This window comes from Phymastichus coffea, unplaced genomic scaffold (genome assembly GCF_024137745.1).
Source record: "Phymastichus coffea isolate CEN01 unplaced genomic scaffold, Cenicafe_Pcof_1.1 PCOF00096, whole genome shotgun sequence".
Classification (NCBI taxonomy): Eukaryota; Metazoa; Arthropoda; class Insecta; order Hymenoptera; family Eulophidae; genus Phymastichus; species Phymastichus coffea.
In genome coordinates this window covers 389874-402053 of record NW_026706907.1, presented here as the reverse complement: position 1 = coordinate 402053, position 12180 = coordinate 389874, and the positions used below count along the sequence as shown (strand labels likewise).

Here is a 12180-nt window from a genome sequence, read left to right as displayed (position 1 = left end):
GCTATCTCGAGTCATTGTATATAAAGCCTTATAAGATTATCATCATTGACAGGGTAACCAGTAACTGGGCATTTTCCATTTCTTCTAACTTCTCCTAATATACACTGATAACAGTATACAAAGCCTGAAGTACTAACTGCTGTATGGATCCTAGGTGGTCTTTTACAAATTGGACATATACCTTTATACGGCTTTGCAAATTCTGGAATCTAAAATCATTCATCATTTTTGTGACTTAACAAGAGGCAAAAATCATTTTTTGCAAGTTTACCTGTGGAGGTGGTGGAATAGGTAGTGTTGTAAAATTAAAGTTATAGTTATGTTCTTGATTCCACCATTGGAGGAACTGGAGGAAGAAGGCACTGACTTCTATAGAGCGTACAACTGATAATCGTAGAACTTCTAATCCATCACTTGCATTGAAATTTCTTGATCCTAATTTTTTAAGCAGTTCTGTTAAGCCAATCTCCTCATCATTATTTGCATATGTCAATGAAATTGACAATAGCCAAAGTGATAGTGTTGGATATTTTGAACGATTAGAAAGATATAGTAGATACTGATAAAAAGTAAGTATTTCTTTTATAGCACGAATAATTTTGAATCCTTGAACTATGCAACATTTCCATTTACTTTGTTGTGGCTGAAATTAAAGTTGTCTATTAACATTGCAATAAGTATTTATTAAACCTATTTGCAAGAATAGATTCTTACTGCATTAGGATCATTAATTTGAGTATCTAGATTTTCAATTTTCCTTTGTAAGTAAGGAAAGGCTGTTAAAATCACCAATGAAAGATATCGTCTTCTATTATCCAGATTCAATTGCCTTTCAGAATTTCTCAAAACTATCCGTTTCAAACCATAAAAGGTTTCAGAGAATGAAGCAGCTACAAGAAAAAACTTAAATTATAATAGAATTGATAAAATCAATTGAATAAATAGTATAAGGTTCAAAATAAGTGATATTAATTACAATAGTTTTTAAGATAATAATTTTGAAGTATGGCAACGAGAATCAAGTAAATCTCGTCAGACCATTGATAAAGCCATGTGTACTTGTCAGGGTTCACAGATGCACAAAACTGTAAGAAACGTTAATATTAATGAGACATATCCTTATCTGTAAAACTAATTACAAATTTTTAGTTACCGTTATAATCTTTTTAATAGCTGGCTCAAGTGTTGCGGCAAGTGATTTGTGAGCGGCAATCTCAAAAATTGATGGTTTCGCAAAAACTGTACCAGTAAGATGTGCTCCTCTTTCTGCCATAATTCTTCTATATTATTACTAACTGTATTGTACCAAACTTAATTTTAAGATTTCATGAATTTTGAATCAGTCATCGTATGTTTTCATTTATAAAAATGAAAACACAATTTTTTTGTCACCGTAGACCAATATAACCATGGAGATCATATAGTCTTCATGCCTATTGGGATCCGAAAAGTTCGCATCAGCGCTTCTGTTGGTGGAATCTGTAAGCCGAGTTATTAAGCTGCCTGCAAAATCGTTGTGAAAGTCCATGTTTATTTATGTAAGTAGTATTTCCATCATTCTCATTACACAGTTAAATTATGGTAAATGTTCTCAACAACGTTTATTCTGATGTGTGTCGAAATAGATCCATTAAAAAATTTCTAATGCTAATGCAATAAAAATATGAAAAAATTGATAATTATTTACTGTGTACCGATTGCTAAACAGGTATATATTGAGAAGCATTATGTTACTCACTCGTGAAGAATGGTTACAATTTGGAGGCTGCATAAAGTCTTCAAGGAATTTCATAAAAGGCCAGGAGTTGTATATGATGCAAAGCAGTTGTATGCATGATGTTTACGAGATTTTTACAATCAATATTTTATCTATACCCGTAATAAAAAGATCATTAGGATTAAAATGTTTGGAGCATACTTTCCACGTATGTTTAATATCTCTTATTATCTTCAAAGCTTTTATCCATTGATATCTCAAATTTACGTATTCCACTTTCCCGAAATAATTCACCCGATCATTTTTAAACAACGCGTTTGTGAAATTCTACGCTGCTGTATTAGTTTCCTGTATTATTTGACTGGCTTTTATCATTCATATTCTCTTGAAGATTGGAACCAATAATTTTTTGCACCTACTATGGCGTAAATGAACTTTTCTACGAGACCTGCAATTTTATCAAAGTTAGAACCTAGACGTTAACGGTCATGTATAGACTATTCATTATTGCTATATCTTTCTACATCACCGATATCTGTCTTGGTCTATTCTTTTTATTAGTACGTATTCTCGTTTCTCTAAAATCACACCAGATTCGCATCAACTATTGATCGTATGAAATTGTCAAGCGAAATCTAAGATTCCATAAGAATTTTTTGTACAATTATTCCTATGAAAGCTGATACTATTGCAAAATACGTGACTTCGATTATTAATGGATTTTTATAAAACTCCTATATGGCAATTCGTCGTCAAATTGGAGAAAATTACAGGTTTTTGGCCTTTTCAGAATAGAACCATGAATGTTTACATCTGCTTATTATACGTCATAATCGTCCATTCTTTTACTGTACCATTAGTACGCGATCTACATTCATTTAAAAATAGTATAAAATCACTTCTCCAATTGTTTTAATAATTTATGTAAAGTTCGTTAGATTGTGCCACGAATGGAAGAAAAATATTTCAATTGTCGTTGAGAACCTTGTGTCCATCATGCTTATATTCGGTACTTCGATCAAAGTATTGACAGCTTGTTCGTTCCAGAGGAGAGTAAGTCGTACTATTTAATTTTATTTGCGATGATTGATACTACATTGTATTCTAGAGAAAACAAATCTATTCTAAAATTATAAGACATTTGAAAAATCTTAAAGGAGAAGAGTTGAAAATAATGACAGATTATATTGAATCCGGATTGAAATTTACTTTGTCGTATATGGGTAATGAATTTGTTAATAAGTTATTGTTCACAATTTGGTAGGCAAGTTCTTCAAAATTATATACGAGATATTAATGTTTCAGCTACCGGTGGTGTGGCTTTAGTAATATATGATGGGCCGCCATTGTATAAAATGATTTTCAATATGTTTTTTGCCAATTCGACTGATAAAACTCTTCCTTATTATCTCGAATATGGCATTGATCACAATAAATATCACAATTACATAATTGCCCATATCATGACAATTGAAGTAAGTAGTATGATCGTCATATTTGCATACGATTTGTCATTCGTGATGATAGTGCATCATAACTGCGCTTTGTTCAACATAGTTGCGTAAGTTTATTTATGACTTAGATTCCAAATGCATTTCCCTTCCAAATGTTTTAATATTTTTAACTGATCTCATTTGAACACACGTGATGGTACATTATTTTCGACCAGAAGGAAATTCACATTGTAAGTTTTATTCAAGTACGTATTTTGCGTTTGTTTTAAATGCTGAGCGTAGACGACGATTGAAAAAGGCATTTGAAATTGCTGCAAAATATAGAAATAATCATCAAGATGTTTACGTGCATGATGAGGATAAAGCTCATAGTCTCCTAATTGTGGTTATTGATACTCATAACGAAGCTCTAGAGTACGTCTTTAACAACAGACACTAATATATGGTGCTACCAAATGCATTGATATTACTTTTATTTCAGATTAATCGCTTTTATCGATAATGCATACAATCTTTCTTGGCTCTTGAAACTTATTGATATAGTTATAAGTACAGGAGCTTTACTTTCTGTAGTAAGTATTAATTAATGTATGCAAATCCATTCGGATGCTATAATTCGTTCTTTTTAGTTGATCACAATTACAAACGGCGCGTCGGATTTCATCAGATATTTGGCATATCTTACATTTATATTGGTCCAATTTAATGTTGCATTCAATCGAGGTCAAGAAATTATTGATCTATCATATGCTGTATTTCAAACTTGGTAAGGAATTTTGAAGCGAATTATAACCTTTTTATAAGTTATATAACCAAATATTTTTCAAATTTTAGCTACAACGGCGAATGGGAAAAGTTTTCAAAAGATTCTGTTTTTCTGCTGCATATGATTATGATACGAAGTTCAAAATGTAGCAACTTGACAGCCGGAAAGTTATTTACGCTGTCCAATGAAATATATGGAAATGTAGGTATTACAAATTAATTTATTAATGAAATTAAACAATATAAAAATATGTATTTATTTAAGATGTTGAAAACTGCTTTCTCTTACTGCACTATGTTCAATTCGTTTATGAAGCAAGATGATCATGAATCATGAACAGGAAATATAGTGGATCTCGTAGATATGAATGAAACGATAAACATGAATCTAGAAATTTCACAGCACTTTGCTTTTTCGTTTATAGAATATTAAGCATTAATATCACCATATATTTCTAATCTCATGTCAAATTAATTCATGTCGTTTATGTGCATTCATTGAAGTATGTCAAAATAAAAATTAATATCAAAGTATCAAACCTAAATTATATTTAATTGCATTTGTAGATAACAATTTCATCTTCAATAGGTAAAAATTAAAATAATCATCATTAAAAAAATTATTAAAGTTTTCTGTAACATTTATCTATTTTACATTCAATTTTTAATAGCAAATATGGTACATATAATCGACAAACTTTTTGTGTAAGATGTGTAATTTCGTCAACGTTTAAACTTAGACCGTCACAATCAAGAATGGACTTTATTATTATTTCTATACCTTTCTATTTCGCTGACGCATCACCTTAGCTTATACTTTTATAAAATCGAAAAGTTTCTGAGTTTCTTTGAAAGATTCAATTTTTTTCTGTGCAGGATAATACGAAGCTCAAAGACTAACCACTTGACAGACAGAAAAAATTGTGCACTATTTAATAAAATATATGAAAATACAGATATTACAGCCAAATCAATTTCAAGCAATTAGTAAATATAAATTGCAGCTTTCCATTAAAAATGTTGAAAACTGCTTTCTTTTACTGTGCCGTATGTAGTTCCTTTTTCAACAAAAGCGATCGAAGGACATTTTCTTTGCCCAAAAATGAAATGACTAAATATTTTCAAAATAGCTTGTACATTCTTCGTGCATCGTAGTTTATATTTATTAATTAAAGTATATTAAAATAAAAATTGATGTTTTACAAAACGACTTATTTGGTTTTTTTTGAATCGATAATTTCTGCTTTCATAAATTTTATTTACCTTACTCAATCGTAATTTTAATTTTTCATTAAAAAACAGTTTGAAAATATATCTAGAATTAAAAAATATCGTAGATGCATTTTGTCTTGAAAAAAAGATAAAAACAAATTTATTTTATTTAAAAACCCCGCGGAATACTAAATAATTTTGGCACTGACCCATTTTTAAAAATTCGAATAAACAATTTCTTTATATACTTCACAAACTTTTCCAGAATACGTGTAAAATATAATAGAAGCTTAGACTCGCTTAGATCTTTGTACCACATATACCTTTGTTCGTACTTTAGTTGCTTAACCTTGAAGATTCGATTAAACAATTGTTCATACACTATGCTACGTAATTTCACGAACTTTTAGAATAACTCGTGTAATTCATGAAAGTTCAATATTATAAAATATATACCGTACTTTATACCGTACTGACATCTGTAATACAGAAATTGCCTTACTTCAGCACTGCTTTTTGTTAGTACATGTTTATGTTTTCTCAAAATCACTTCGTTTGTGAGTTTTCACAGTATTATATAAAATATCTTAATTTTGTTCATTTTGCAAGGTCAGAATTCAAATATAAATCGACCGTTGCTCCAATAAAGATACAAATTACTCTGATGATAATTAATATTAAAGACGTAGTAGATGTGATCTACATTAAAAATGGATTTCTATGAGACTAGGACATGGCAAACCGTCATTAAACTTGAAAAAAATGTTGTTTTTTGGCCTTTTCAAACAAGACTAAAGAATGGTTTAATCTGTTCGTTACTATTTACAATTTTTCTTTCTGGTACAGCGCCATTGGTAATTTTACATTTTTGTTAAAAAGAGTTACCAAATTTATTGATAATGGTTCAAATTTTTAATTTGTTGAATAATTCATATATGTGAAGGCAATCAGGTTATTTCACGAATGGAGTGTTGACGTTTACATTGTCGTTGAAAACCTTGTTTGTGTCATGCTTCTATTTGGTACTTCTGTTAAACTATTGGCAACTTATTCTTTCCAGAGAAGAGTGAGTTGTACCATCATTGTTAATTTACATTGAAAAAAATGTTGATTTCTTGCTATATTTTAGAGAAGTATAGTCTATTCTCAAATAATAAAGCATCTAAAAAAACTGCACAAAGATGAGTTTAAATTAATGACAGATTATCTTGAATACGGATTCAAGTTCATCTTAGTGTACATGGGTAAGAGACTAAGCTTTAATCATTCCTTATTTGAAAATTCACGACTGATACAACACATCTACGATTATATATACAAAAAGGTTTTTATAGCTTTAGGTATTCTATCTGTGTCAACACTGAATGCTCCGTCCATATTCACAATGATTTCCAATTTATTTTTTGGAAGTACTATGACTGACAAGCAACTTCCTTACTATCTTGAATATGGCATTGATCACAATAAATACTACAATTATATAATTATTCATATCGTCATATGTGAGTTATGTAATGGCATCGTAATATTTGTACACGACTTATCATTTGTCATAGTAGTACAACACACTTGTGCCTTGCTTACCATTACCAAGTATGTTTACACATTTTGTAATAAAAAATGTTTCAGCTTTGTTCACGTTCGCTTATTTATAATACTAAATTTTAAACGTAGACGTCGTTTGACAAAAGCGTTGGATGTTGCTGTAAGATATAGGGATAGTCAAAGCACTTCTACATCAGACGAAGCCCGCCGTCTAATGATTGTGGTTATCGATATCCACGATGAAGCTCTTCAGTAAGAATTTGATAATCATGTAGTGATTAAATATCATACTGTTGTTTACATTACTATTGTTTTGTTGCAGATTGATTGATCGTATAGACGACGCTTATCATCTTTCCTGGTTTTTGAAACTTATTGAAACAGTCATTGGATCAGGAGGCTTACTTTCAATAGTAAGTATCGATGAGTGTGAGTCTGTCAAAATTGGTTCGACCCTATGCTTCATTTTTTAGGTGATTGCCAGATCAACAGATGCGTGGGATTTCATCAGATACGCGATATACCTTATATTCACATTAGTCCAGTTTAACGTTGCATTCAATCGAGGTCAAGCCGTCATTGATCTTTCATCCGCCGTATTTAAAGCTTGGTAAGTTATTTCAGGATAAAGTAGAAAACATTTTTTATGTGAATCTAACCGAATGTTCTAAAACTATAGTTGCGATTGTGAATGGGACAAGTTTTCGAAAGATTCCGTCTGTTGGCTGCGTATGATCATGACACGAAGTTCAAAAACTAGCTATCTGACAGGAGGGAAAGTTTTTATACTATCCAATGAAGTATATGGAAACGTGAGTATCATAATTTTATCTGTTTCTAAATACTGAAAATTTAAAAAAATCTATTTTGCTTTTAAGATGTTAAAAACTGCTTTCTCTTATGGTGCTGTTTTCAACTCTTTTGTGACAGACGATGATTAATTATGGTCAACACTTTTAGTAAACGAAATTCTTTATTTTCTTGATTAGAGTGAGTGAAACGATGCGTCTTCATAGTTCTTAAAAATACACTATAGTTATTAAAATAATCTATCATTCATCAGCATTTTTTTAAATATCAATACTTAATTTTTGAAGTTACAAGTTAAAACTGTTTTACAACTTTGGTTTTTGTAGATATACTAAATAAAAATCTTTATCCACTTAAGCTTGTACTAGCTTTTCTATCTAGATTACAAAATTGATTTTTATACATCAAGTAGTGAACATTATATTTGAGGGTAGGATAATTATATTTTAAATATATTTTGCAAAGTTATTTTTTACCTGTTATTTTTTATCTACTAGATTACATTTAATATGTAATGTATATATATATAGTCTTGTGATTTATTTATATACTCTGGCAAATAAATAAATAATTTAAATAAAAATACAGTCACAGTATCCTTTTTCGATGCATTGTCTTATTTAGCTTCTGTTACTCGTGAAAGATAAAATTTAGTTTATAATGTAAGAATACCGAAAAAAACAGTTCCTGTATTTTTTTCTAATATTCATAAGCATTTTTCGACAGTGTAAAAAATGAATTATAAGAAGAGAAAAAAAAACCAAAAGTCAAAATCATAGAATAAAAATTTTCAGTATTCTTCTAGAATCCAAAAAAATTCATTTTATTTTAAGGTTTACTCAAATACTACACTGACATGTAAAAATAGCAATATAAAAAGTAAAATAATAACAATAAAAATTTCTATCGATAAAAATAAATTCCGATAAAAATATTTCTACAATCAACATTGAATGGTTTGTACCTAGTTTTATTCTTAGCCCCGTCATCTCAATTTTGTCGAAACGATGCGAATACAGTTATATATGAAACTGCTGTTTTGACAATCTGCAAGCAACAATCAAGTTTTTCAAATGGATATTACAGGTACTAACAGCAGTATTAAAAAGAAATGTACCGTGAGATAATTTTCAAAGTTCAACAAAATCAATCCTCCAGCACTTAATAAAGATGGTTTCAGACATTTCAGCATGAAAAGTCCAAGTATTTTTTTCGTTTTTCCTTCAGTTTCATACCATTCATTGGTATATCTACAATATAATGACAACATTTATAACTTATATATTTAATATGAGTTTAAAAAATTATCATTTCGAAAGTTACGCATATTCCATGAGGATGACACTATGGTTGATGATTTTTTGACCCGGCCAGAATATCATGAATAGATGAACTAGTAAGCCAGAAAAGAAAAGAACAAATCTGAATGAGTTCATTGGATTCTCTTGAAAATATATAACCATCTGAAAAAATAATCTAAATGATTTTGTGAATCGATGTAATCTGCAATATTGAAGAATCTGTTGGAGCATACCAAAACGCAAAACAAAGGGAGAACTACGATATGCTCTAATGCCAAAACAAAGAAACAGGTAGAATAAGACCGTTCGATAGATTCCGTAAAACTGAAAAAAGAAAATTATATTAAATGTTCATAATAATAACTGATTCAACCAGGTACGTAAAATAATAAACCTTAGTGCTACTTGATGTAGTTTGATGGTGTTTACCAACCACTTGTAGGAATCATCTTGGCAATCGAAGGAATTTGTATGCACACTTTTTTTCAATTGTAACAGTCGATACCTATAAAAATGTATAATATTTTACAACTTTTATTATGTTTCAAACAATTTAAGAAGATCATCAATGGCCATACTTAACAATCGAATACAGAGCTAAGCAATGCTCGACAACGACAGTATACGTCGTATCACAGCCGATCGGAGCAATAATTATTGTAAACATACTTAAAACATCCCATATGTAAATTTCAACGTAATAATCATTTTTGTCGAAAATTAAAAATTCTGACTGAAATATATATTCGTACGGACGTGGCTCTGGGAGTGGATTTATTTTATTCAAAATTATAGGGATAACCGGCAAAGTTATGAAAACTAGGGTTGCAGATATTAAATACACTAGTATAAATAGTCGAATTAGGAAATTGTCGTATATTTAGAATTAGATATATTTGTGTCGAAACTGATTTACCTGTGTAAAGTATGGTGATCGTTCTACCTCTTTCAGAGTATTTTATAAGTATCTCTTTTTCTTCTTTACTTTCGATCATGATCCAATTGTCGGCAATACTACGATACACTGATTTCATCTTAAAAAAAATACACACTTAAAGAAATTTATTTGAAATTTGCTAAGCTAGCTTACTTCTTTGTCTGATATGCCGAGAGTAAATAGTTTCATAAAAGTTGCCATCATCACAAGAATAAAACTTAAGTGCTCCATCACCAGATCCCAATCGTCGATATGGATTGCCATCCCGATTATCTGTGTAATGTTGACGAAAAGTTGATTTAAAATAAGAATAATTAAAATAAATCTATAAAATTCGAAATAGTGTATACATACGTTTGGTATCATTAAAATGATAACTGAAACTAAAGCGAAAATTTTTAAAATTTTTGCTCGAGGATCGTAAGGCCAAAGACCAACACATCTCTGAAAGATTTTATTAATAAGAAAATAACGTCCATCGTAAATTTCCATAATCACTATCGGTTATTTGTTCAGTTTGTCACTGCAGTGTATACATGAAGTTGAAGACACAGGTCTTTGCAATAGCTATACTACAAAGTACTTGCAACGTACAATTGACTTTCTTTTTAAATACAGACAGATTTTTCAAGGGCAACCAACTACGATGATATTAAATTATTTGTTCACTAAATATATACGTGAAAGTAGTTTCAAACGTTTTTTAATATTCGTCATTCGTAGTTTTGAAATATTTGTCTTATGGATCTCCAATTTTTGGAATTTACAGATGATTGTTCAAACTTCATAGTACCAATTAATTATATTTATAAAGAACAAGTATTGTCGATGTTAGATTTGATATTCAACGAGAAAATAAAATAAATGAAGTGATGATAGATAAAATAAAAATAAAATAATATAAGAAATAAACAAAAAGTCTAGAAATTTGTAAAATCAATAAATGAAAAATTTAGGCATTGTAAATATATTAGTAACTGTAAAATATACATTTTTAGTTTGGAAGAATTTAGTATAATATACTTTGGCACCTTTTATTATAAAATAAGTCTTTTATTAATTGCGAAAGTGGTACATATATCTAGTACAAAAATCAATCAATCAGAATATAACAAACAAAATATAATTAAAGAAGTTCGCATCATATGTGTTATACATTGAACCTTCACGAACTTTTTTTGCTATAACTTACAATTTAGACAATATCACATACTCGAAACCTTGTTCTAGAACGTGACACGTCTACCGAGTAAAGTTAATTCATTATATACACGCATTATAACTTTGACAAGCAATTCTTTGTATGCTATTTTATAAGATTTATATTCCGCACAAATGAAAGAAGTCGGTCGTCAAAAAATTGTAGTAATGATTAAAATTTTTTTTGAAATTTCATAATAAATAAATTTTTCTTCAATAATCTCACAGATTTGCATGATTTTGTTGTTAACTGAAGGTCATTTCCAAAGTAATTTTTTGTGTAGAACTCGAATTCGGAGTGAGAATTTATCCATCATGTCAGGTTTTTTTAGATATCCTAACTTAAAGAGGCAAAAAAGCCGGGGTTTTGGTATATTTGAGGTCCCGTACATCGTGAAAAAAATTTTTTTTTCTGAAAATGGGAAGAATATATTTAAGATTTAAGATATTTTTTTTTCATTGAGATATCGTTGATTGAAATTAAGTATTTTAGCAGTTTCGAAACAGCTTCTTTCCCGAATACGCACATATTATTTCAATTAACGATATCTTGATAAAAAAAAGATATCTCAAATCTTAAAAATAAATTTTAAAGAGTAAGAGTAGACCTTTCATATGATTTTCCCCGTTTTCGTATTTTTTTTTATTTTATATTTTCGAGGACTCTTGTTCCAACATGAAATGTATGGATTCAGATCATTGATTATTTTTAGATCTATTGTCTATTTTTTGAACTCCTGGTAGCAGTTAATATTTAGGGTTAATATATATTAACTTATTAAGTAATTAATTTTTATACATATATTTTACTAAATATTAATATCTTTAGTAAAATATACTAAACAAATTATATTAAATATTTACATATATATTACGAAATATTTTACTTTTCGTGTAAACACTTTGTTTGAATTCAATTAATATTTTGAAAAGGCTACATCTAAAATACCACTCACACCATAATACTTGTCAACATAATATTTTATGTCGGTATAATACATTTTAAGAAAAAGGCAGTTCTTTCTACTGAGAGATTGAATAATTTTTTGCATATTTGTAAACTCAGCTGCGTATAAGTGTCAGTACCAATTTGTTTAGAAAATATTTTAAGGGATTCAAATTTTCATTCATATACTAGTATACATTAACTTGTGAAGTAACTATAAGAGCCAATGTGCAAAATCCATAAATGATTTATTAGTCATTGATATAATCAACAATACATATTTGGTACGTCTG

The 12180-nt window shown here is 29.2% G+C and overlaps 3 protein-coding genes and 1 pseudogene across 4 annotated transcripts; 2 read left to right on the top strand and 2 right to left on the bottom strand.

Annotated features, from left to right (window-relative positions):
• Positions 1-4: 4 nt before the first annotated feature.
• LOC131669706 (peroxisome assembly protein 12-A) lies at positions 5-1371 on the bottom strand. Its single transcript, XM_058944789.1, has 5 exons — positions 1154-1371; positions 977-1085; positions 715-890; positions 272-643; positions 5-209 (listed from the first exon to the last, which is right to left on the bottom strand). Exons 1-5 carry the CDS (start codon positions 1271-1273, stop codon positions 12-14), a joined length of 975 nt encoding a protein of 324 aa, XP_058800772.1. The 5' UTR covers positions 1274-1371; the 3' UTR covers positions 5-11.
• A 134-nt stretch (positions 1372-1505) lies between these two features.
• On the top strand, positions 1506-4559 carry LOC131669705 (odorant receptor 13a-like). The gene is made up of 10 exons (XM_058944788.1): positions 1506-1538; positions 1709-1925; positions 2648-2770; positions 2826-2940; positions 3023-3278; positions 3454-3585; positions 3653-3743; positions 3801-3937; positions 4006-4138; positions 4202-4559. Coding segments are annotated over exons 1-10 (1278 nt in total). The 5' UTR covers positions 1506-1536; the 3' UTR covers positions 4274-4559.
• Positions 4560-6283: 1724 nt separating this feature from the next.
• LOC131669707 (odorant receptor 13a-like) lies at positions 6284-8490 on the top strand. Of its 2 annotated transcripts, none has more exons than XM_058944791.1 (7): positions 6284-6392; positions 6483-6741; positions 6823-6945; positions 7016-7106; positions 7167-7303; positions 7373-7505; positions 8472-8490. In XM_058944791.1, the coding sequence occupies exons 1-7, from the start codon at positions 6344-6346 to the stop codon at positions 8481-8483; spliced, it is 804 nt and encodes a 267-aa protein (XP_058800774.1). In that variant the 5' UTR covers positions 6284-6343; the 3' UTR covers positions 8484-8490. The 2 variants fall into 2 exon arrangements, with proteins under 2 accessions (XP_058800774.1, XP_058800773.1); XM_058944790.1 differs by lacking the exon at positions 8472-8490 and adding an exon at positions 7572-7856.
• A 3-nt stretch (positions 8491-8493) lies between these two features.
• On the bottom strand, positions 8494-10005 carry LOC131669670 (uncharacterized; annotated as a pseudogene).
• Positions 10006-12180: the final 2175 nt, after the last annotated feature.

Coding starts and splice junctions, on each gene's coding strand:
- LOC131669706 (XM_058944789.1), bottom strand. CDS start 1,273: ATGGCAGAAAGAGGAGCACATCTTACTGGTACAGTTTTTGCGAAACCA. Junction 891..976: donor TTATTATCTTAAAAACTATT/GTAATTAATATC, acceptor TTTTTCTTGTAG/CTGCTTCATTCTCTGAAACC. Junction 644..714: donor AAATTAATGATCCTAATGCA/GTAAGAATCTAT, acceptor CTTTAATTTCAG/CCACAACAAAGTAAATGGAA.
- LOC131669705 (XM_058944788.1), top strand. Junction 3,279..3,453: donor GCTTTGTTCAACATAGTTGC/GTAAGTTTATTT, acceptor TGCTGAGCGTAG/ACGACGATTGAAAAAGGCAT. Junction 3,744..3,800: donor CAGGAGCTTTACTTTCTGTA/GTAAGTATTAAT, acceptor CGTTCTTTTTAG/TTGATCACAATTACAAACGG.
- LOC131669707 (XM_058944790.1), top strand. CDS start 6,344: ATGACAGATTATCTTGAATACGGATTCAAGTTCATCTTAGTGTACATG. Junction 6,946..7,015: donor ATCCACGATGAAGCTCTTCA/GTAAGAATTTGA, acceptor GTTTTGTTGCAG/ATTGATTGATCGTATAGACG. Junction 7,304..7,372: donor TCCGCCGTATTTAAAGCTTG/GTAAGTTATTTC, acceptor CTAAAACTATAG/TTGCGATTGTGAATGGGACA.